Source organism: Haliotis rubra, unplaced genomic scaffold, assembly GCF_003918875.1.
Source record: "Haliotis rubra isolate DU_JTF1 unplaced genomic scaffold, ASM391887v1 Scf5, whole genome shotgun sequence".
Lineage (NCBI taxonomy): Eukaryota > Metazoa > Mollusca > Gastropoda > Lepetellida > Haliotidae > Haliotis > Haliotis rubra.
The window spans coordinates 2641416-2667294 of NW_025767190.1; the positions used below are offsets into that span (position 1 = coordinate 2641416).

A 25879-nucleotide genomic window follows, 5' to 3' on the forward strand; every position below is an offset into this window, starting at 1 on the left:
GAATTGTTTTCACTTTTCATTTTATTCATGGATGTGCTTTACCAATGGGGTCTTGTTTAATTTTGACCTCTGTAAATTGAGATCAATGTCTATTGAAAATTCAGGAAATTATTACAGATACCAAGAGCCCTTGCATAAATAGCACTATGCAGACAGTGTTTTGTTATATTCAATAAATAGTTTCTCCATACACATAACAGTCCACATTTTTATTGTATGATGTTTTTCAACTGATGAAATATTTGTGTAATGGCAGACATGTAGGGGGTAATTTACAAAAGCAGTTGTTATCCATTTGTATTTCAGTACATATCTCGCCCATTACACATTCACTCTTTAATCTTATGTCTACAATCAGTGGGATAGAAGACAAAACAAGTACTCTGAAGTACCACTCAAGTTCAACTGAAGCACCACAAAGATATTGATTATCCAATATAAGTTCTTGAACAAGGAGCCTTTTGTGGTGAAAGATCTTTATATATATGCACTGTCACCCTTCACACTTCTTGTCATCAGACCGGACTTGTGTAGCGAACCAAGCGCTCCTTAAATTTGGCAATGTGAACTTGCTCCTGAAACAAAGGCAGTATCTTGAGGCATCAGACATTCATTCTTCACACAAAGTGATCCCTAGTTTGTCACACTGTAGGCTGCCATGATATTGCTGGAATATTGCTAAAAGCAGTGTAACAACTCACTCACTCGGGGGCAATCTAGTGGTTACAGTGTTCGCTCGTCAATAGCACTCTGAAGACCCGGGTTCGATTCCTCACATTGGTAAAATGTGTGAAACCCATATCAGGTGTCCCCGCCGTGATATTGCTAAAAACCGGATAAAACCGCTCACTCACACAAATCTGAAGTTATTCCCTATTTCAAGGCCCTGACTACTCATTCAGAGGGCTTGTAGTTCATTTAGCTGCTTCTACACATGTTCTAGCTTCACTGTTGAAAGGACCCAGAAGTGACAGTCCAGCCTGTAAACATAACTGTAGTGGCTCAAAGTAATAATGCCGACCCTAAACAGTCTTTGAATGGCATTTAGAAGTGATACACATATAGGCGAACATTTATGGATGTCAGCTTCTCTATTTGAGGAACCTGACATTTCGGTGTATATATTTACTCCTTCATCTGGTGAATGAAAGACTAGGAAACAATAGTTATATATGTAATGTGAAACAACAACAGTGTTAAGAAAACAAGGGATGCCAGTAGTTAATTAGCGCTAAATTGTTAAGGTGGATGGACTAGTAAAATAATGTGGGCCAGCTTTACCACTGACTGACATCACTGTAGGAAACTACTGCCTGCTCATTTTTCTGTGGAGGGCTGTGTAGGAAACTACTGCCCGTTAATTCTGTGGAGGGCTGGCAAAAAATAAATCTTACCAGCCCGACGGCCAGGCTCAAATTTTACGTGTGATCAAGAGAATCTCATCTGTAATGACACTGTTTCTTTTGTTGGGCATTTCAATATATATGAAAGCAAAGATACTTAATAGGTTTTTTTTTTATTATTGCTGAGCTGAAATGTGAAATTGAAGTTGGTCTGTCAACTTTTGGGAAGGGCTGGTAAATTTTCAGAGTTACCAGTTATGGTGTCTGGTAGAATTATCTGTTAAGTTTCCTACACTGACTGACATGAGCAATGTCCCATGCTGTTGAGGTACAGTAACAAACAACTACATGTACTAGGTGTACAGGTGACAGGAACCAGATATGACCTGGAATACCTGCAGACTTCAAATACATAACTAAAACTATACTGGTCCCACCAGTTCAAATAACAAGAGAAACTACCTTGAGAGAGATACAGTGAGTGAGTGAGTCAGTTTGGTTTTACACCACTTTTAGCAATATAATAGCAATATCATGCCAAGGGACACCAGAAATGGGCTTCACAGATTATACCATAAGAGATAACACCAATTATAAACATAACAGCTGTTTTGTGATGTTCCCTCTTTTAACCCTGACAATAAACCTTGTTTCATGACGTGTACATATTTAAGGTTTGGTTAGCCAGCCAAGCATCCATTGTATCGTGGAATGCAACACATGGTGGGACAATTGTGGGCCCCACATGTCTCCCAGATCAATAGAGTCTAATTTCATGTGGTACTATTCAGATATTCATTGTCACACAGAGTTATTTACAGGATGTGGTGTACTATTAACTCCATAAATGAGGTACAATGATAAGCCTGCAACATCTTGTTCCAGTGTACCACTCTATGCTTCATAAGGATATTTTAACATTCCATGATACTCAGAACTCATAACATGTCAAGTGGATGTTTAAACAGAAGGACAAATCAGATTATCCCTGTCAAAAGTTGAGTAGACTAGTTCATATTTCATGAATGTGTAATTTGGGTAACCTTGGGTCTGTATGTTCAGAACAATCATATTAAATGATGTTTGTGACATTTTTTTTAGATTTAAATGTTCAATTACTATGATTGATTAAAAACCCATTTCAATATAAAAAAATATTTTGTAAAGGTTAGTGCAGGAACTGCATTCCACATGAGACCATATAATAGATCATATGGTCACTGATTCCACCTACCTTCAACATGGTGTCTCGATGACGTATGGTGATGACTCCAGTGTCGAGAGTTTGATCATTTAGCACTACAGTATATGGTACACCCAGCTCATCATTTCTGTAACATGAGGACATGGTGATTGGGATATGGAGAGCGACTAAAGATTGTATGGAGCAGTAAGCTACAGTACAACCAGAAATTATTGAGAAGTTAAGATTGTAATTTTTTTTTTTTCACTCATTACTCACGTATTAAAAGTGAACATTAGCAGAACATAACTCCAGACTCAAAGACAGGTGAACAGTTAGTATTTTGTCAAGTCACCATGGGCAGCAATGCAGGCTTCAATGCATCAGGGCATACTACTGATCAAAGAAGTTAGAAAGTCGTGGTCCATGCTGTCCCAATATCGGACCACCTCTTCATTCATTTCAGCAATATTTGTCAGATTTTTCTTATTGACACTTTCCTTCATAAGTCCCCAAACATTTTCTATTGGATTTAGTTCAGGGCTATAGCTTGGCCAATCTAATAATGTCATATTTTGGGTCCAAAACCAGGCCTGTGAATGCTTTGAACGATGTGTTGGGTCGTTGTCCTGCTGGAAAATCCAAAATTTTCCATAGAACACGTGAGCAGATGGAAGTAAATGTCCCTCGAGAATATCTGTGTACCGCTGACTGTTCATATTCCCTTCAAATACACAGAGGGGCGTTGCCCCTAACACAGATATGCCATACCACACGTTAAATTTCGGACTGTACTTTGGGCGCTGATACAAAGGTTTTTCAGTTTGTTTGGTCTAGAATTTCAGTGTATTAGGAAACAGCCACACAGAACTTTCATCTGAGAAAATCACATTGTCCCAGTTAAAATTTCTATGCTGTAAGCACCAGTTCAACCTTCGCTCCTTTTGTTCAGGTTTCATGATTGGTGATGGAATTCCTCGACTTTTCTGCCAACCCATTGCATGCAGCTCAGTTCTAATTGTCTCCTTACAGACAGCCGTAGTTCCTCTATCAATCATATCCAGCCTTAAGTTTTCTAAACCCCTTCGTTTGTTTTTAGAAACAAGAATACCAAGCCGCCTCCTGTCACCGACAGTCAATTTTCTGGGCCTACCTGCGCCTACCTGGTGCTCAATGCCATATCCATTTGCAATATTTTTCAAAACACGATAAACAGTGGACAAAGGGATGCCTGTTCTACTTGAAATCACTTTAGCTGATCTGATGTCCTTGTTATAATACTCTAAAATCAACTTCCTCTTCTCTAAATCATCCATACTGAGGATCACTGAAAATGTCAGCTGCTAGCAAGTTAACAAAGGGGGATAACTCTTCACAAACTAATGAAAAATGATTAATGGAGTTGTCTCTCTTGAATGAAACCAAGCACTTGATAGCTGGTCAAGGTTGTTTATACTAGAAATCCAATTAAACATATTCCTAAAATTCTCAATAATTTCTTGTCATACTATATATGGGTCATTCCACAAATAGAGGCCCAAACACAGTCCATGGTGTTAAGCACTATGTAAAAATTTAATAATTTATAAAAAAATTATGTTTTTGCTGAAATGAAAGATGTTTATACATCCTTCAGTATAGTATATACAAAAGTTAATTGAGAATAAGTTTTAAAATGATATATTTTGAAAATTATTGATTGAAGTATGTATAATTTCTCATGTCCCAAGCACAGCTCAAGCATTTTCACAAGTCCATAAAATCAACATATCAAGTTAAAGAATTTAAAAAGTGATATATGGACATTTCTGTATACCCCGTTTATGCACTGACTGGTTTTTAGGTTTAGAAAAACAAATTTGATTAAAGAATTTACATTTTCACAATTTAAAACTTAATGTCCTGAGAAACCCTGTCACTACCGTCACAGCATCTAAAAATAGAAATTCATGACACAAGGGAGGTCATTCTCACTAGCCTCCTCATCCTCTGGAAAAGCAACATGGCTACCATCATGACAAGACAATCTTAGAAGGTAAGGTTTTGTCTAAATAGCAACAAATATTAAATGCATTGCACATATATGGCGAGTATTTTTATTCCATGTCATTACCAAACGCTACTTATTGACAAAAGTAACTACTATTTTGCAAAAATAATAGTATATGTCACCAAAACCACATCTTCATTTGCCATGTGCTCATGAGACACACCAATTTTGAATTTATATTTTACTGTAGCTTCTTTTCAAATATTGAAATGTCACTACCGTCACAGGTCATTACTGTCACATGAAAAAGTGATGGTAATGACACGCTGTGACGGTAGTGACATTTCTTTACAAGGAAGTTTTAAATCCACATTCAATAAACATTTTCATATTATGTATGATAAAACCAATAATGATAATAACATTGTCTTTACTACAATGATGTGTTGTAAAGTCTATATGGTTCTAGGTCATATTTGTTTCTTTATTGATCTTCAGATGCCAGAACTGAATCATGAAAAAAGACTTTTATTAGTCCTAGAAAAAGACCTGACTGAAACTACAGAGAGGTTTGACTATTTCCTACATTTCCATCCAAGAGATAGTGCTGTGCGTGCAGCATGGGCTAAAAGAATTGTAGATTTGTATGAAAAAATACAAATTACTAAGGAAAACATTCATCAGATTATGAAAGAACAAAGGAAGGACAGAGAAAATGGCTATGAATGCAGCAGAAAGGGCGAGGAAGTATAGAGAAAGGATAAATGGTGACCCCAAGAAAGAGAGCAGCCTATCTAAACAAAGAAAAGTTAAGAAATAAAAAAGAAGGAAAATGGCATAATCAAACCAATTTCTGAACATTCATCACGGAGTCAACGTGAATCAAAGAAGGAGATGGAGGAAAAATCAACAAAAAGTGAGAGAAAAAACAGCGGAAACAGGAGAGACTCACACAGAACCTGTTGACACCGCCTGGGTCTCCGTGGATGAAGCTGTAGGAGAGCTGGAGGTGATCAGGATGGAAGAACGACACACGGGTGGTAAGAAGGTGCATAGAATGAGGAGTGCAGCTTACAGAGAGATTTTGAAACTGAAAGTACAGTTATCAAATACCAGGAGACAAAAGGAAAAATACAGGAAACAGATTTACAGGCTTAAAACAGCAGCAAAACTTAAGGACTCGCCACAGAAGAAAACACAAGAACTCCTTAAAGGCCAGAAAGTTTCAAGTAAGGTCAGAAAGACCTTGCTATTCCATAATGTCGTCATCAAGGCCATACGGACTAAATATCAGAGTACAAGTCCTGAAAAGCAGAAGCAATTGTTTTCACAAATGTTTTCTGAAGCAATTCTCAATAAATACAGGTTCAAATCAAATGCTGCTGCATCTCTTTCATTCTCAAGAAAACGCTTCAAAACAATAGGACAAAAGGACCAATAAAATACAAACGAAAGAAACGCAAACTCTTTTGCTGGAGCCCTGAAAGCCACCATCTTACAGTTCTTTGTGCGGGATGACAACAGCAGGCCAACATCCGGGAAGAAGGACACGATAACCAAGCTCAAAGTGAAACGTCAAAAGAGATACCTGAATGATACTCTCAAAAACCTTCACTCAAAATTCCTGTCAGAAAACCCTGAAGTAAAGGTATCCTATTCACTCTTTGCCAACCTAAGACCATTTTATGTGCTAATACCTACAGCATCAGACAGGGAAACATGCATTTGTAAAACACATGATAACCTGCAATTGAAGGCAGATAAACTGTGTCAGCTTGGCGTTTTAGGAACATGTGATCTTATGAAGATTGCTGCAGAAATCTGTTGTTCAGTTGAAGATAGGAAATGTATGTTTAGGGAATGCGATGAATGCTGCAGAAAGAACATCCAGAAACACAGTTTTGATGAGGGAAGTCAGATCTTTTGGTATGAGTGGCAGAGAAGGGTTGAGACAAGAGAGAAGGTAACTGCTGGCAAGCAAGGGACCATAAATGTTCAACTCACAAGAAAAGAAAAAGTAATGGGAACTGTGGCAACCTTAGTGGATGACTTTGAGGAGAGTCTGAAAGTGTCTTGCAGACATCTTTATACTGTATCGCACCAGTACCTTGCCATCCACAAATTGAAAAAGAACCTAAACATGAATGAGTGCATCATTCACTTGGACTTCTCAGAAAATTATGCCTGTAAATATGCCAGTGAAATTCAAAGTGTTCACTTTGGTGCATCGCATCAACAAGCTTCTCTTCACACAGGTCTTGTCTACACCCATGAAAAGTATGACAATCTGCCTTTCTGTACCATTTCGCCATCATTCAGACATGATCCTCCTGCTATATGGGCTCACATGAGGCCAATCTTCATGCATATCAAGGGCAAATACCCAGACATTGACACTGTCCACTTTGTAAGTGATGGGCCTACTACTCAGTATAAACAGAAGAAAAATTTCTCTATGTTTGTGAACAGACTGTATGCATATGGATTTGTAAAATCAACATGGAACTTTCTGGCTGCCGGACACGGCAAAGGACCAGCTGATGGCATAGGTGCTGTTGTGAAAAGGACAGCTGACAGACTGGTAGCTCATGGTGAGGATATTCCAGATGCCAAAACTCTATTTGACACCTTGCATGGAGAGACCTCAGTTTGTATGTTCTTCATGTCACCCACAGATATTGAGGAGGAAGACAAATATATTCCTCCAGACATAACAGTCATACCTGGGACAATGAAGATCCATCAAATATCTACCAATGAGAAGGGAACATTAAGCTACAGAGTCCTCAGCTGTTTCTGTTCCTATCCTGATCAATGTGTATGCCACAGCCCATTAACAGTGCAGGTGCAGTATCAAGATCCAAACTTTAGTGTTCAAGCTTTAGACAGTACTTCTCGTGACAAGAACACACGGTCAGGTCTCATGGACATTGGGGATATTACTGCTGATCTACATGGAAAGTGGTGTGTAGTTACTTATGATGGGTTGCCGTACCCAGGAATTATCCAGGATACAGGCGAAAATGAAATCGAAGTCATGGTTATGCACAGAGTGGGAGACAATCGTTTCTTCTGGCCATCTTTGATGGATGATATCCTCTGGTACAGACGTGATGATATATAGAGAATCTCACCCAAGTGTCTTCTGATATCAATTATATCAACACGAGTTGATAAAGTTACAAATATCCGAGGCTTGCCGAGGATATTTTTACTTTATCAACGAGTGTTGATATATTTGATATCAGAAGACACGAGGGTGAGATTCTATTTATCATCCAAAATCACTCTTCTTTAATTTTCAATGAAAAATGTACATCTCTGAACATGGTACTGCCAAGAGACTTGCAGTGCAGCGATGTCATAGCATTGTGACGTCATCAAGTACATGACGTCATAGCATTGTCAGGGCATTGTACAAAATCTACTGTCAAAACGATATCTCCTAGGAGATATCGTTTGATCTCACATAAGCGATATCTCCTGTGGAACACAGTTTTGGATGATAAAATAACCCTCATCTCACCACCAGAACCAGTAACCAAGCGTCATCACCAGATTGACAAACTTATTTGGAAAGCTATCACTGAGAAACTGGATCTCTAAGGATCCTTACACATCCACAAAACTTTAATCCGTGACATTTCCTGTTAGCTACTAATGAGTTAGATGTTACTGTTTAACCTATCCGTGAGAGACTGTGTTGAATTGTTTCAAGTCTGTAGTGAATACATATCAACTTCCTTCAGGCTTTATTTTGAGAGTTTGCGTGTTTGGACGGTATATATTTGAAGTTGGTTTGACTTTAACTGTTCAATTCATAGTTGCATTTTTCACACATTGTGTTTATCTGTTAGAATAAATGTTATAGGTTTCAGGGTTCATAGTACCTGGTAAATATGGTTTGAACGATGTTTAGGGAGATAGCCATCAACCTTTGATTAAATGATTAAGATTGATGACTGACGTTTCTTTATAGTTTGTTCAGAAACATGAAAGTGTAATAATAACGCTAAAATGATAAAGATGTCATAACAAATTGTCACTACCATAACAGTCTGTCATTACCATAACAGTCCGTCATTACCGTAACATGCCAAGATATTGTTAAAAAAATATGATAGATTATCAGGTTATTGAAAAGACCTTAAATGTACTAAAAGAAAGGTAACAGTTTTATTAGTTAACATAATTAACTTTCAAATACACTTTGTTTTAATGATTGTGCTATTAACTTCATAATTACTGAAAGTCACATTTTATGGACGAAGTCAATGTCACAAATGAATTTCATAGACTTGGACCTATAAAAGAAAATGGTAATGTATTCTTTTGTTGACACACTTTTGTCATTGAAGACCTATGACCTTAATAAGAAGGATTTGGTTTAATTGAAGTATTTTTGTTGTTAATGGACAAAAGGGTTGTGTGACGGTAATGACACATTATATAGGGGACAAAAACATACATTTTTTAATTGAAGATACAGAGTATAAAAATGCGTCAAGAATACGACCACTACTTGTTCTGATAATATTAAACACTTACAAATGATAATATTGCCAAAAAGATTCCACAACTGAATGTTTAATTTTCAACATTGCTAAAAGTTGTTTGGGCCTCTATTTGTGGAATGACCCATATCCAGTTTTAACATGACATCCTAGAAACAATAATATCTCAGTCAGGTGAACCAGTGGTTGACAGCAGGAGCAGCAATACTCGCTGTCAGGGCAAAGTGACACGAAATCAGCCAGGTCGAACATTGTGACCTGTTGATGTCTTCTGATTTATTAAACAATAAAATGAAATAACATAATTGTTGTGATGTTTCAAGCCTGGATCATCAAAAGGGATGGGCACACTTATTTTCACAAAGGCACACCTAAATTATCTCGTGCCCAATGGCACCCTTTGAAAAAATTGCATTTCTATCCCCTGCAGAGATACAGATGTGACATCACTTCTCAAACAAAGTCGAAGTAGTGAAAGAGTATTGGTCAACCAAGAGTGAAATATGCTTCACAGGCCTATAAGTATATTTTATAACCAAGTGGGCATATGGCAACAAATACTTTTTTCAAACTAGCCCATGCTAAAATCAAGAAATCAAGCCAATATTGTAGGTAGACCAATACATCTAAAACCTTTATTTTATTATGTACAAGTCATAAATAACATTAGTCTTGGAACTGATAAGTAGTCACAAATACTTCATTGTTTCTTTAAGTAGCATTTATTTTATTTATGAAGCCAGTTGGACAAAGTATTGAAAGGGTTAATGTTTACTGGTCAGGGATCAAATCTAGAACCACTTATGTTGCCTGGATACAAACTGGTTGACACGGTGACAAGCAAGGGGTACCAAGGACCTAGTCTTGAATCACCTGTGTTGCCTGGATACACACTGGTTGACATGGCGACAAGTAAGGGGTACCAGGGACCTAGTCTAAAATCACCTCTGTTGCCTGGATACACACTGGTTGACATGGCGACAAGCAACCGGTGCCAAGGACCTAGTCTGGAATGACCTGTGTTGCCTGGATATACACTGGTCGACATAGCGACAAGCAAGGGGTGCCAGGGACCTAGTTTGGTATCACCTGTGTTGCCTTTGGTTAAATGCTTTTCTTTATTCTAGTCAAGTTCAATCAGAGCTATTCTACTATTTAATATATTTGATCAAATGTAGTGAACTGAACACTTGTGTCATTTAAAAAAATCTGCACCTGTTGCCAACAAATATTAATTGGCTAATCATATGGTGAATAGAAGTCAGGTTTGCTCCATATTAGATCTATAAACACACTGAGATAGGGAATGTCATCATGCTGTTCAAATTGATCATACAACAACAATGCAGTAGAAATTATACGACCACAGCAACTGAGGGTAATGCAACTAGAGGTACTATGAGACAGGGGCACTATTACCCGCCTTGCCCAAACCATCAATGCAAGGTGGTTAACAATAAAATCCATAGAAGGACCTGTGGCAGTTAAATGGCTATACATCTCTGGTTAATATGTATGTATTATAGAAGTATGAATAATGGTGAGGTGTCTGTAAATGGTGCAGAAAAGGTAAAAAAATCAGACAATTTGTTATGTGTGTTGAGACATATGCCTGCAACATTGAAATATGGACTAAAAGAAGACACCACATTGGCAAGATTATTGAATATTTAGTTGCCCATGTGCTTTGTTATGAAACCTATAAAATGTGGTTTCAATGATTAGTTGTCAGACTGATCCAACACCATCTACTATAGCCATTGATTTCTATAAATCAAGTTATTTTGACAGCAGTTTGTCATACCGCTTGAACTGAGCTTCCTGTGTCAGACTGACATCAGCTGTGTCTAGCACCCTCAAGCCTGCCTCTCGCAGCTCCTGGCACCAGTGTGTTGTTATGAGTCGTAGCTCCCTTGACTTGGAGCCCGTGTTCACCATGGAGACATTGTATGGAGCTAAATGTGGATGAAATTGTAAAACCTGGGAAAATATGAAATTGAGACAATGGTCATCCCGATTTCACTCATAAATTATTATGCTTTTTACGGTTAAACATAAAACTATAAAGTGTTTTCACTTGTAAAAACAGATGTCTCCCCCTTCCCCCAATTCAACGTTGAGACCTCAAACAAATCATTGGATTCCTTCAATTTCAAAATCTCTAAGTATGAAAATACATATTATGGATAGTATGTTATTATGTTTGTAAAGTCTTCATTTAATATTTTTATATTCAATTGAACCTAATTGCTTATCAACAAATCAACAACTCCACAGTTATATTTTACAAAACATTCAGAATTGTAAATGATTCTATTTCGAAATGCATGAATGAATCTGTTGTTTTTCAGTCACAGAGTTGTCTCTCGTCAATAAAAATTTCAACAAATCCTGAAATCAAAATCAAATTTTATCACATTCAGTTATGGATGTAACTTTTTCACTGGAATCTAATCAAGAACAAGATAGGTGATATCATGGAAACTGTAGTAGCATGGAACAACACCAGATCTTCAGTATGCTGTATCTCTCTCATAAGAGAATAATACATAAATATGATCAATAAGTGAAAAAGACAAAAAAATAAGAAGAGAAAGTCATCAATATCCCGCAAACGGCAAAATACTATTTATGAATATGTCTATGAATACTAGTTACGATTATGTCAGATGTTTTGGAGTGTATATAGCAAAGTGGAAAGAGAGTATTGAAAGGTTTTAAGATCTGCTCCAGAAAGGAGCACTACCACCAAATTCAGTTGAAGCCTAACTTGTTGCCATGGAAATGCAACAAGATGACATCCTCATAGTCACAGCCTAAGTCACACTTCCACAGAAACCACAAAAAGTAAATTTGTATCTGGGTCTAACCATCAAATGGCATATCTATGGATCATGCTTGATATGTGTACCAAGTTTGATGAAGCTAGCATGTATAGTTTAGGAGATCCTCATAGCCACAGCCTCAGTCACGTTTCCATGGAAACCACAAAAAATAAAATTCATATCTGGGTCTTACCCCCAAAAGGCACATCTACGGATCATGGCTGACATGTGTACTAAGTTTGGTTAAGCTATCACGAATAGTTTAGAAGATATGCTTCGGACAAAGTGTGACGGACGCCACGGATGGAACTCGTTTGTATATACACGCAACTTTGTTGTTGCGGGGGATAATAAAATTGAAAGAAAAGTCCAAACCCCAAAAGGCACATCTACATGATATGGAGGGGCAGTATAGCAAATTTGGTGAAGATTGTTCGAGTAGTTTTAGAGTTATGTTCCGGAAACAATAGGAACACCGACACCAATGCTGACAGAAACTCAACCAAAAAAAATATGTCTCCAGATCCTTCGTGGGGAGCCATAAATATTTTTAGATGTATTAGATATTCTAAGATGCTTCGGTGAAAGATCAAAGGCGCCGACAGTACTTTATCAGACGATAATGTGCACTTTTTTTAATTACGTCACAATGTATTGGCGTCACTGCGCTATTCTAGTGACGATGTCACGTTGCATGTCATTTGTCATCGCCTCATACAGCCTCCTACAGTTAACTACTCCGTTGCATCCCTTATCTTGGTTTCAGTTGCTTCAAGCAGCTAACATCACTGGTGGAAACGTTAAGTTTATGTTTTCCGACGTTTAAAATGCCTCAATTCGACTCACAAGTTAACGTTTGCAATGTTTACATTCCCACAATGCAATCGTGGAATGTCGCTTGACTACTCAGCTTCATCTGGATGTTCTGATCTGAACTTACGTTGGTAGTAGAAATGCGACGTTCATATTGCCCCATATGGTTTACGTTAATCACAGATGTAATTAAAATAATTTAGAGAAGATATTTAATACGAACATAAACCGTCATCAAACTGTTTATCATTTGTTTTTTCTGGTAAAGTTTGTCTTAACGTAGGGGGCAGACACATCAATAGAACAGTGCGCCAGTCAGCCCTGTGCGAGGATTTTTAATTTAGATCACAGACACCATCGTTTGTTTTCTGCCTTAGATTAATCGTAATTATCCTTAGAATGTATTAAATTTGGCATCTTAGAAAAGAAATACAGTTCGCTCTACCACCATGTATAGTGTAAATAAAGCATACTTTCGTCCTGAACTATTATAACGTTAAAGCACTCGGACGCAAGCGTCCTTGTGCTTTAACTATAATAGGTGAAAAAAACTCAGTAAAATAGCTTCACTATTACCATTCTGGCACCATTCTGCTTTGTGGTTTTGTTTGTAGAAAAGATCTGTTTCTCCTGGAAAGCATCAGCAAGAAAAGCTGCCATAGCATCTTCTAGTGATGTCTGGCACTCAATGACATGGGGATACACCATCTTCCTGCTGGCTCGAGCCTGGAAGCAGACACAACAACCATGATACATCATACTCATGCTGGATCTTGTTGACACTGGGTCAGGTTCACACTGGATCATATATACTGGGTAATGCTTACACTGCATCACATATGTTGGATAATGTTTACACTGGATCACAACCCTGCTGGATCATGTTTACACTGGATCCTATATACTGGGTAATGCTTACACTGCATCACATATGTTGGATAATGTTTACACTGGATCACAACCCTGCTGGATCATGTTCACACAGGATCACATATGCTGGATCATGTTTACACAGGATCACATATGCTTGATCATGTCCACACAGGATTACATATGCTGGATCATGTCCACACAGGATCACATATGCTGGATTATGTTTACACTGGATCACATATGCTGGATCATGTTTACACAGGATCACATATGCTGGATCATGTTTACACTGGATCACGTCTACACAAGATCACATATGCTGGATCAGGTTTACACAGGATCACATATGCTGGATCATGTTTACACAGGATCACATTCATGCTGGATCAGGTTTACACTGGATCACATATGCTGGATCATGTTTACACTGGATCACATATGCTGGATCATGTTTACACGGGATCACATATGCTGGATCATGTTCACACTGGATCACATATTCTGGATCATGCTTACACAGGATCACATATGCTGGATCATGTCCACACAGGATCACATATTCTGGATCATGTTTACACGGGATCACATATGCTGGATCATGTTCACACTGGATCACATATTCTGGATCAGGTTTACACTGGATCACATATGCTGAATCATGTTTACACGGGATCACATATGCTGGATCAGGTTTACACAGGATCACATATTCTGGATCATGTTTACACTGGATCACATATGCTGGATCATGTCGACACAGGATCACATATGCTGGATCAGGTTTACACAGGATCACATATGCTGGATCATGTCCACACAGGATCAGATATGCTGGATCATGTTCACACTGGATCACATATTCTGGATCATGCTTACACAGGATCACATATGCTGGATCATGTCCACACAGGATCACATATGCTGGATCATGTCCACACAGGATCACATATGCTGGATCATGTTCACACTGGATCACATATTCTGGATCATGTTTACACTGGATCACATCCATGCTGGATCATGTTTACACTGGATCACATATGCTGGGTAATGCTTACACTGCATCACATATGTTGGATAATGTTTACACAGGATCACATATGCTGGATCATGTTTACACAGGATCACATATGCTTGATCATGTCCACACAGGATTACATATGGTGGATCATGTCCACATAGGATCACATATGCTGGATTATGTTTACACTGGATCACATATGCTGGATCATGTTTACACAGGATCACATATGCTGGATCATGTATACACTGGATGACGTCTACACAGGATCACATATGCTGGATCAGGTTTACACAGGATCACATATGCTGGATCATGTTTACACAGGATCACATATTCTGGATCATGTTTACACAGGATCACATTCATGCTGGATCAGGTTTACACTGGATCACATATGCTGGATCATGTTTACACTGGATCACATATGCTGCATCATGTTTACACAGGATCACATATGCTGGATCATGTTTACACTGGATCACATATGCTGGATCATGTTTACACGGGATCACATATGCTGGATCAGGTTTACACAGGATCACATATTCTGGATCATGTTTACACTGGATCACATATGCTGGATCATGTCGACACAGGATCACATATGCTGGATCATGTCGACACAGGATCACATATGCTGGATCATGTTTACACTGGATCACATATGCTGGATCATGTCCACACAGGATCACATATGCTGGATCATGTCCACACAGGATCACATATGCTGGATCATGTTTACACTGGATCACATATGCTGGATCATGTCCACACAGGATCACATATGCTGGATCATGTCCACACAGGATCACATATGCTGGATCATGTTCACACTGGATCACATATTCTGGATCATGCTTACACAGGATCACATATGCTGGATCATGTCCACACAGGATCACATATGCTGGATCATGTCCACACAGGATCACATATGCTGGATTATGTCCACACAGGATCACATATGCTGGATCATGTTTACACTGGATCGCATATGCTGGATCATGTTCACACTGGATCACATATGCTGGATCATGTCCACACAGGATCACATATGCTGGATCATGTCCACACAGGATCACATATGCTGGATCATGTTCACACTGGATCACATATTCTGGATCATGTTTACACAGGATCACATCCATGCTGGATCATGTTTACACTGGATCACATATGCTGAATTATGTTCACTCTGGATCACATATGTGAGAGCATGTTCATGCAGGATCACACCTCTTCTGGATCACATCCATGCTGGATCTTAGAGGCAACTAACGGGATCTTGGTTGACACATGTCATCAGTTCCCATTTGAGTAGATTGATGATAATGCTGTTGATCATTGGATTGTCTGGTCCAGACTCGTTTATTTAAAGACCGCCGCCATATAGCTGGAATATTGCTGAGTGCGGCGTAAAACTAAACTCACTCACTCACTTCATGCTGGATCATGTTCACACTGGATCACATATATATATGCTGGATCGCTTTCACGCTGGATCACATCCATGCTGGATCAAGCTCAAACCTGATCACGCTCACATTGGTACCACACTCGCTCATACTGTATAATGCACACTCACACTGGATCACTCAATTGTTTTGTTCTTGAATGAGGTGAATAAAAGTTGATAATGGTCAGTGCAGCAAAATTCATGACATATCTAAGTAATAAAGTTCTGTCTGGAATAATAGGAGATAAGTATATACTACCTCTATGGGCCAGTGAAACACAAGATATTGAGGAGAAATGCTCTATTGTGGAGTCTCAGAAGCTGCCTGCTAATATTTTTTATTACCACAGTGAGCCATATTCAAGTAATATCACATCAATGTCAATTTTTACAGCAAGCATCTGGCCTTGGGAACCTATTCTACATCATACTCTACACAGACCACACTAGCTGCAGCCATTTTTGTACTTCATATTTTACTTACTTGATGGTTTAGCCCTGACTGCTCTTCCAACTGTTTGATATCATGATCACCATGGTTACAGACTGTTTCTATTGTACTCTGTCCCCATGGAAACATATACTCTATAGATGAAGAGGTTTTCCCATCAGGTACATCATTGTTGCTGGTCACAAACTGCGAGGGCTTGCTGGAGAACTGAAGATAATCACAAAAAATCAAGTTCTGAAACATTATACCTTGTGAAATTGCAAATTATAATAATATATTACCAGTTTGGAAAGAAATCCACCAATCACGTGTTTTAAGAACAAAGATGTATAGAATGACAAGAAATTATGGAGAATTTTAGGAATATGTTTAATTGCATTTCTAGTATAAACAACCTTGACCAGCTATCAAGTGCTTGGTTTCATTCAAGAGAGACAACTCCATTAATCATTTTTCATTAGTTTGTGAAGAGTTATCCCCCTTTGTTTACTTGCTAGCAGACGACATTTTCAGTGATCCTCAGTATGGATGATTTAGAGAAGAGGAAGTTGATTTTAGAGTATTATAACAAGGACATCAGATCAGCTAAAGTGATTTCAAGTAGAACAGGCATCCCTTTGTCCACTGTTTATCGTGTTTTGAAAAATATTGCAAATGGATATGGCATTGAGCACCAGGTAGACGCAGGTAGGCCCAGAAAATTGACTGTCGGTGACAGGAGGCGGCTTGGTATTCTTGTTTCTAAAAACAAACGAGGGGGGTATAGAAAACTTATAGGCTGGATATGATTGATAGAGGAACTGCGGCTGTCTGTAAGGAGACAATTAGAACTGAGCTGCATGCAATGGGTTGGCAGAAAAGTCGAGGAATTCCATCACCGATCATGAAACCTGAACAAAAGGAGCGAAGGTTGAACTGGTGCTTACAGCATAGAAATTTTAACTGGGACAATGTGATTTTCTCAGATGAAAGTTCTGTATGGCTGTTTCCTAATACACTAAAATTCTGGACAAAAAACCCTGAAAAACCTTTATATCAGCGCCCACAGTACAGTCCGATATTTAACGTGTGGTATGGCATATCTGTGTTAGGGGCAATGCCCTCTTTGTATTTGAAGGGAATTTGAACAGTGAGCGGGTACACAGGTATTCTCGAGGGACATTTACTTCCATCTGCTCACGTGTTCTATGGAAAATTTTGGATTTTCCAGCAGGACAACAACCCAAAACATCTTTCAAAGCATTCACAGGCCTGGTTTTGGACCCAAAATATGACATTATTAGATTGGCCAAGCTATAGCCCTGACCTAAATCCAATAGAAAATGTTTGGGGACTGATGAAGGAAAGTGTCAATAAGAAAAATCTGACAAATATTGCTGAAATGAATGAAGAGGTGGTCCGATATTGGGACAGCATGTCTTTGAATCTGGAGTTATGTTCTGCTAATATTCACATTTAATACATGAGTATTGAGTGAAAAAAATAAAAAATTTACAATCTTTAAATTCTCAATAATTTCTGGTTGTACTGTAATTATTTCTTAATAACTGAGTTAATTTTCACAGTGCCATTCCAGGTGTGTATATCCACAGCTCGGAGCACACTATATCACAGTCCAGATCAATAACAGTGGCATCTAATGATGAGGTATCAACCCATATATCACATCCATACTGTGTCGGCTTGTTGACAATACTTCATGATGACAAAAATGCACATGCTTTCTTCTGTGAATCAGTTTTTAAACAGTCCTTAACTCAGCTGAAAACTTTAAGACTTTATCGTAACATGATTTGTTTACAGATCCACCATCCCTATGACCATGGGAATCATTCTCACAAATCCAATCCAAACAGTACTAGTTTTCTCTTCCACTGAATACAAGCTTAATAAGTGTTCACCTCAGTAACTGTAAACCAGGAAACACTGAAGGCTTCATTACCTGTCTCCACCATCGAAGTCTGAGACTTAGCCAGTGATCATAGTTCTGTGAGGCACTGCCCGGAGGACTGTAGTACTGGTGGACCAGCTGTGTCTGGCACAGCCCTCTGTAACACAACAATATCATATTTCAATAATATTTCTAAACATTACAGGTTAAAGATCAAACTATCAGGTACAAAATTATACAATAACAGAGTATGAGTCCTACTGACCAAGGATGAAAATATTTGAAACACTGGTATCCAAACCCATGATTAGAGGATCAACCATGCACTGCTAAGGAAGTTTCTGTGCACAGTTTATTGCAGACCAGCGCGAGGACAACTTACTTTGAAAGAAGTCGGTGTTGGGGTGAATTGTTGTCCTCAGACTCGGTCCGACTGAACTGAAAGCAGGTACCGACTGCAGCCTGTGCAAGGGGAAGTCTTCTGTTGACTTGCTCCAGACTGTGAAGGTAGCTGCTTAGCAGATCTGACAACAAACAAACAAACTGTGGATATATTTGCAAGGATACTCATGCAAATAGTTTGATCAAAATAGCTCAGTAAGTTTTATTCAAAATCAATCCAAAAATTGTATTTTCTTCTTTGTGTGTGTGTGTGTGTGTGTGTGCGTGCGCATGTGTGCACATGTATGTGTTCTATATTCTAGGACCCTGTGAAGATCCGGGGTAGAATAGGTCTTCAGCAACCCATGCTTGCCATAAAAGGCGACTATTCTTGTCGTAAGAGACGACTAACAGGATCGGGTGTTCAGGCTCGCTGACTTGGTTGACACATGTCATTGGTTCCCAATTACGCAGATCGATGCTCATGATCTTGATCACTGGATTGTCTGGTCCAGACTCAATTATTTACAGACCGCAGCCATATAGCTGAATGCGGCGTAAAACTAAACTCACTCACTCACTCACTCACTCTATATTCTAGCATAATGCACCACTCTGAAACATTAAAGCTATGAGATCCTTCAGTGGTGCAACCTCTCATCAACACCAATATTGCATTTCACTTTCAACTAAACATTTTTTGCATGTGTATTCTTCCTATTTAGTCAGAATAAAAAGATAAACAAACATAATATTTTGAACATCACAAAATTGAGAAGAAAGACTGAAAGACGATGTATTTACCTTTAGACAAAGATGAAGTTAGGCCAACATCTGTAACCATACCGTTTTCTTCCCTGAGTAAGACAGAAGCATAATTTAAGAAATACTTTCTACATTGAGACACAATCAGGAATACAAGAAACAAAACGCTGAATCCTGCACAATTTCATCAATTCAGAAATTCAATTCATACTTAGACATTTCTGTTACATTTACATACATATAAATGTAGTGATTACATAGCCACACATAGACCACCCACCCATCAAACTTGTGAAAATCTGCAATTTACTTGGGTTTTTTTCCCAAATCCATTTACATACACACACCACATTCCTGAAATAAGCATGGCAGAGGCAAGTACAGGATAATGAGATAATGGGTGCACATTATACACAACTTAAGATGTGACTTGGCCCAGGGTACAGTTAACACGTAAAGAATCGGGAACAAACGGGTGTGGTGCACCCACTGCTCTCCTTTTCTGGATCCACCAGTGCAGTGATGGACTTCAATTAAATATCTACACATCAGAGTGAGTAGAGTTTTACGCCGCTTTTAGCAATATTCCAGCAACATCACGGTGGAGGACACCAGAAATGGGCTTCACACATTGTACCCATGTGGGGAATCGAACCCAGGTCTTTCGAGCGAACGCTTTAACCACTAGGCTACCCCACCGCCCCTCTACAGATCAGAAGCCATTATAAAGCTCCAAAGTTGTATTTTACATTGATATCACTGGAAAGAAACATTGAACATTACATATCTTACATGTCAAAAGGCCATAAAGGCTATCCAACACATATCCAAAGCATATTTGCTTAATTCAAAGGAGACTCCCAAAATGCCCTGGTGTTACTGTTGCAAGAGTCTGAGAGCCAAATTACCCTTCGGAGCATCACTTCAAAGAAGGTGAATAAGAAGGTGTCAGCAAGACAACACAACAGGGAGATCATGGGATTATTCCTCATCCTGCTACAATCCCTTAACAGAAACTAAAAACTAATAAATTTATACCTGGGTCCTAATGCTATACTGATCCCTGGGTCCGACAAGTCAGGGGAGACAACTGATGCTTCCACTGGAAATGTATTCTCTTGGAGAGAAACCATGTGATTCCACCTGAAATGGTACATCTCTGGTTGTCTAGAATGTCCTTTTCAATTGTAATGAAAGTAAGATTATAACATACATATAGAGACATATACTTAAAAACATATTACTAACAATGTTATCTAAATCATTTTTCACACTGGAAAGTTGTTGTTTTTCACCTTTACTATCAATGGTCAAAATCATCTTTACTAAGATACAAAGCAGTAAATACTGTAATTTCAATTGGCATCAACCTTCTGATATAATAATGTGACAACTTATAAAAACAAATCTGTCAAAATGTCTGTGTTCTTTACCTACAGAAATATTCCAGTCTGAATGTGCTTACCATTCACTGAGTATATTCTTCCTCAGTAGCACCCCAGGAGTTCCATAAGAGTACATGTGTGCCTCGGTTCCATTCACTGTACATATTCTTGACATGACAAATCTGTGAATTCGCAACAGCTCAGAGAGCTTACTGATACAACCTGTTGCTGCCTCAGTTCCCATTCTGCTTGCAGTGTATGTTGGCACTGTCAGAATCTGTTAACACCCCTAAATTAACAATCATATAAAATCAGTCAAATTCGCTCCCTAATACGTCTTTAATTCCACATGAATTATTTGCACTAATTCCGTGGGTATTGAGTTTACATATACTTAGTCAAACAACTCAGTCACTCTGCATTTTACATTTTGCACAACAAATACACAAATACTGTTTTCAAGTATGCTACAAAACCAGGAATGTTTCCGTTTGAAAAAACACAAGCTTTCATATTCTAACAGCTTGATACACTACAGTCTAACATGCTCATTGTCACATTTAAAAAAAATTAACTTTCTTAAAATGTGTCCAAAAACTGAAGTAAGTTACAAAAGTTAAACATTCTCAAGAAAATACTGCATGTATCAAGTACAACTTTGCATTTATATAATACAGACTTGTTCACTGGATCTTAAAAAGTGACAATATATTAAAAAAAATTTTTTTAATAATGATAAAACCAAGTCAGTGAATCCATTTTATCAAATCCTATCTTAATTGTTTTCTCAAAGACATATAAAAGCATAAAGCGCACAATATATAAAAGTCTGATGTACATGTGATATTACTTTATTTGAACGATGCCACCTAGCTAGCTATTAGTGCATTTGCAATAGTAACAACTGATCTTTTAAATGTAAATGCTTTAGATTCTGTGTATTTTTCCTTTTAGCCACCCATACTGTACAGTGTGCAGAAGAAGTATGCCTACCTACATGCATAACATGCATTCCCTCCCTGAATGAGTATTGATGTATCACATACACTTACGAGGATGTATTCACACAGTTCATTTTTATCAGTGGTTGTCTCACAGACATAAACCACAAGATTTGCATATTCCAGACTGTCTGCTAAGGGTAGGTAGTTAAATCAAGACTGTACTTCTCGAATACAATCTCATATGACACTCATGCGTCACATGTCAATGTCTCAGACTATTTTATCAACAAACCCACGTGTTTGACGCAGTATCACTGCGCATGCATGTATAACGGTAAACTTCCTTTAGTCCATATACCTTTCATGATTGGTTAATTTGTTAGGGAACCTCGCATTTTTAGCCAATTGAAAGCGTTATAATAAAACAAGCCTTGTAATTGCCTTCAAGGCAAGATGGCTACTGTTTTGCGGAAACACTGTCGACCACAACGCTGAACAAATCGTAAAGCTCTCAACCATGCCTGGCCTCGTGGCCTTCAACAGGCGCTGGGGTATAGGCAGCGATGATCTTGTCTTCCCCGTCATAATAGAAAACTGCTTCAGATTTGCATGGTAAATGCTTAGTGACATGTTTATTTGTTACACTTGTTCGGTAGGCGACTAACGGGATCGGGCAGGCTCGTTCGCTGACTTGGTTGACACACGTCATCGTATCCAAATTAAGTAGATCGATGCTCATGCTGTTGATCACTGGATTGTCTGGTCTGGACTCGTTTATTTACAGACCGTGGCCTTATAAGCTGGCCTATTGCTGACTGCGGCGTAAACAACAAACCAGACCAAGCTTTCACTAGTTTCAGTGGGTTTCAAGCAAGTTAATAGACCGATCCAGTCCCGGCCGATAAGCCCCGCCCACTTCGTTTTTGACGTTAGGGGGGACAACCACTGGCAAATCACAATGGCGTCACCGCCGGCGAAACGTTACGTGATTGCGAACGTTGTTGGTGAATTCTGCTTGTGATACTTTGGCATCCGTCGTTTGTGAATGTTATATAAAGAGACAAGTTAGACGTATGTGATTTTTAATATATTTTAGCTGGCAGATTACAACTGGCGAGTGAAAATGAGTTACATGCCCGATGAAAAAGCATCTCGACTAGCTGCTGAGACTGTAGGAAGCGTAATTTCTTTCGAATCAATTAATCTATCTGGCAATTATTCACCTCCGTCACAGATATTAGCAGGGGAAGGATAACTGAAATTTGTTGTTTGGGTTTATAATTTTTAAAACTTCGTGAACACAACCACATGTTCATGTTGCAGATCGCTTTAGGTATATAAATAGATTATCAACACTGCGCGTGCGGCTTTTACTCATCCGTTGGCGTTGTTCAAATTTAGTTCAATAATCTGAAAACATGGGTTTCTATCTTTTAATGAATTAAGAGAATGGTAAATAAAAAGCAGAAAATATTTCCCGTCTACTACTTCATGCACCTTATTTGTCTTTACAATTAATGTAAACAAATCAATCACAGCATAACCTATTTGATCTTATTTGGAAATCTGGAAAAGGTAATTGGGCTTGTAAACAATATGTTTCCATGGACGTATCTGGACATACCCAGAAGCAAATATTCAACAGCTGATCTGCAGCAACTCTCAGTAAAGTTTCTCTCTTCAAAATCTGTACACCATGATTAAAATGACACTGAATATAAGGAAATCATTTTTTTAATCATCATTTCCATTTAATTTTTCTATATGTACTTTGTTGTGGAATCCTTATTTACATACAAACTTCCATAATACTGGACTTCATGAACTGCCAGCGTTTATGTACAGGTATGTCACAGTACAAGAACACAAAGAAGATCCAAGTTACTGTCTGCACCTGTACACTAGCTGACCCATCTTCCAGAAATAGGAAACATGTGATGCAAAATTTTGGAACAGAGCATCCACAGTTATCCGAACAATTAACTAGCATTGAAATAGAATGTTACACAAAATACAAATGTAGTCGAAAGTTGATTCAAAATTTGGTAAAAGTCATAACAAAGGTTTAGGAAAACAGACATGAAAATGCCCTGAAGCGTTCACCTCCTACAAACCAGTGTGCAATTTAATATGAAGCTCATTTTGCAAATAACCATCAACAAACCTTGAACAATTTGTTAAATATCCACCATCTTAATAAACACTAGCTTTGGCTCAGTCTTCAAATATTAGTAACCTCCTAAAAACTTATGATTTATCAGAAGAATTGCATCAAATATGGGTTAAATATATGTTTCAATCTTTATTCCGCTACATGAAAAGTCAACTGAGATTTTTGTAAGTTATTCTGTTCCAGGACTGGATAATGCCTGACCAGGGTTTGACCAAAACGTAGCCTTTGCTTTTCAAATTTTCTGGATGTTGAAATAACTTTAATGAGTTATGATACTAGCAATCACTTTCAGAATTATCTTATTAGTAAATGTAGTATTTAAAAAACATCTAAAAGCAGGAGCCAAGAAACTAAGTTAATACCAAGTGATTGTCCTGCCATGATATGTATGGTGTTTGTTTGCCTAGTTCTGCCTTTAAAATCTAAAAATCTTATATGTCAATCAATTGAATAATTATTTATTATTGATTAGATTATTATTAATTTTATTACCCTTCCATCGCTTACTAAAAAACAGCAAGATTCTTAAAACATACCTTGCTATCATTTCCAGTGAATTAATCAAAATTACATTTGTAATATTACTCCTAAAATGTACCATTAATGTGAATAATTTATGTGGTAACAAAACTTCAAATAATGTTCTCGTAATTAAGATATACACTTTATTTCACTCCGTCCAATTCTCCAGAAAGTCACTATTCTTCTCACATAGTTTTCGATTCGATCAACATGGAGGAAGGTAATTCAGTTCAAAGTCCCATGCAACTCTTTATAAAAATCTGAAATTTTAAAGCATGGTTTTATAGGCACTCATATGAACTAATTTTGATACTTGGATATTGCATGATAGGCAACTGCTGACACTGACAGTATCCGCTTTGAATAAAAAATATTACTCCTCGAATATTTTGCTCTGTTAACAAGATACTGTGGGCCTTCAGATTGTGCTTATGAAACTTAAAACATCCTACAATGTGTGACAAATTGAAGAATATCTAAGAGCTTAAGGGGACAATATCCGCCACATTGTTCTTTCATGTAACAAGTTTTGCTATTTCGGTTGACCCTAACCGAAATGAAGATTTGTTTACATTGTGTCACGGCTTTCTCGCCTGTCTCATTTGAGCTTTATGGTGTACCAACTCAATGCCTAGTAGTGACTAAAAACGTTAAGCAAAAACAATTTTGTAGTTACAAGAATTGTCCGTGTTTATAACACTTGCAAAGTCTTAAACTGCTATTTGTTGTCATCAATTGGTAATGATTTTGCACATGTGCAAAAGTGTGCAAATTCGTGCAAATTCGCATCAGCAGGCAGACGTAGGTTTCCTGAACGATGGTGCAGACATTTAACTGATCGTTAGGCCTATCGCGTTTCTTGATCCGCCTCCATTTTTGTTGTCTTGGCCGTAATGGTTTCGTGAAGGTACACATCAAATCGCAACAATATGTAATAAATATAGCGAGTGTAAATGGCATAATTCGAAGCACATCGCTTCGGATGCATCGTTTGACCCCGGAAATAAGTCTGACAAATCCACACAGCGCGCCCGGCCTGCTGATTGGCCAAAATTGACGCATGCGCCAGTTTTGATTGACAGACTGGATCGGTCTATAACGGTGTTAAAACTACACCGAAACGTCACTCTGATTGTAATACTATGCCGTCCGGTAATTTAGCCCGCCCACAGCGATCGCAACACGGTAGCTATGGTCTCTTACTTTTTGTGGTTTACGTGACTAAACATGCTGGTAAGTTTTATTGACGACTATAAGATTCTAACGTTGCATTATGCCAGGGATACTCTACAACAGGGATAGGTCTCGCTTGCTTTCTTTACCATTTGTACTAATTAACGTGTGCC

The 25879-nt window shown here is 38.1% G+C and overlaps 2 protein-coding genes across 3 annotated transcripts in view; one reads left to right on the forward strand and one right to left on the reverse strand.

Annotated features, from left to right (window-relative positions):
• Nucleotide 1: 1 nt before the first annotated feature.
• LOC124291801 (DNA polymerase subunit gamma-2, mitochondrial-like) lies at nt 2-22151 on the reverse strand. 2 transcript variants are annotated; one of them, XM_046728873.1, is made up of 11 exons: nt 21947-22151; nt 20975-21183; nt 20548-20652; nt 19549-19601; nt 18746-18887; nt 18415-18520; nt 16510-16679; nt 13245-13398; nt 10835-11010; nt 2578-2674; nt 2-575 (listed from the first exon to the last, which is right to left on the reverse strand). In XM_046728873.1, exons 2-11 carry the CDS (start codon nt 21136-21138, stop codon nt 516-518), a joined length of 1227 nt encoding a protein of 408 aa, XP_046584829.1. In that variant the 5' UTR covers nt 21139-21183; nt 21947-22151; the 3' UTR covers nt 2-515. The 2 variants fall into 2 exon arrangements, with proteins under 2 accessions (XP_046584829.1, XP_046584830.1); XM_046728874.1 differs by having other exon boundaries at nt 13245-13394; nt 16506-16679.
• Nucleotides 22152-22283: 132 nt separating this feature from the next.
• LOC124291800 (diacylglycerol lipase-beta-like) overlaps nt 22284-25879 on the forward strand; it is a 35893-nt gene continuing 32297 nt past the window's right edge. The window contains 1 exon segment of the mRNA XM_046728871.1: nt 22284-22450. Within this exon segment, the coding sequence (XP_046584827.1) occupies nt 22356-22450 (95 nt within the window). The 5' untranslated portion in view covers nt 22284-22355.

What these genes read in the sequence shown, in the direction of transcription:
- LOC124291801 (XM_046728873.1), bottom strand. Translation starts at nt 21,138, where the DNA reads ATGGGAACTGAGGCAGCAACAGGTTGTATCAGTAAGCTCTCTGAGCTG. An exon ending in GACTTCGATGGTGGAGACAG is followed by an intron (nt 16,680 to 18,414) that starts GTAATGAAGCCT and finishes GATTATCTTCAG; the next exon opens with TTCTCCAGCAAGCCCTCGCA. An exon ending in AGCAGAATGGTGCCAGAATG is followed by an intron (nt 11,011 to 13,244) that starts GTAATAGTGAAG and finishes ATATTTTCCCAG; the next exon opens with GTTTTACAATTTCATCCACA.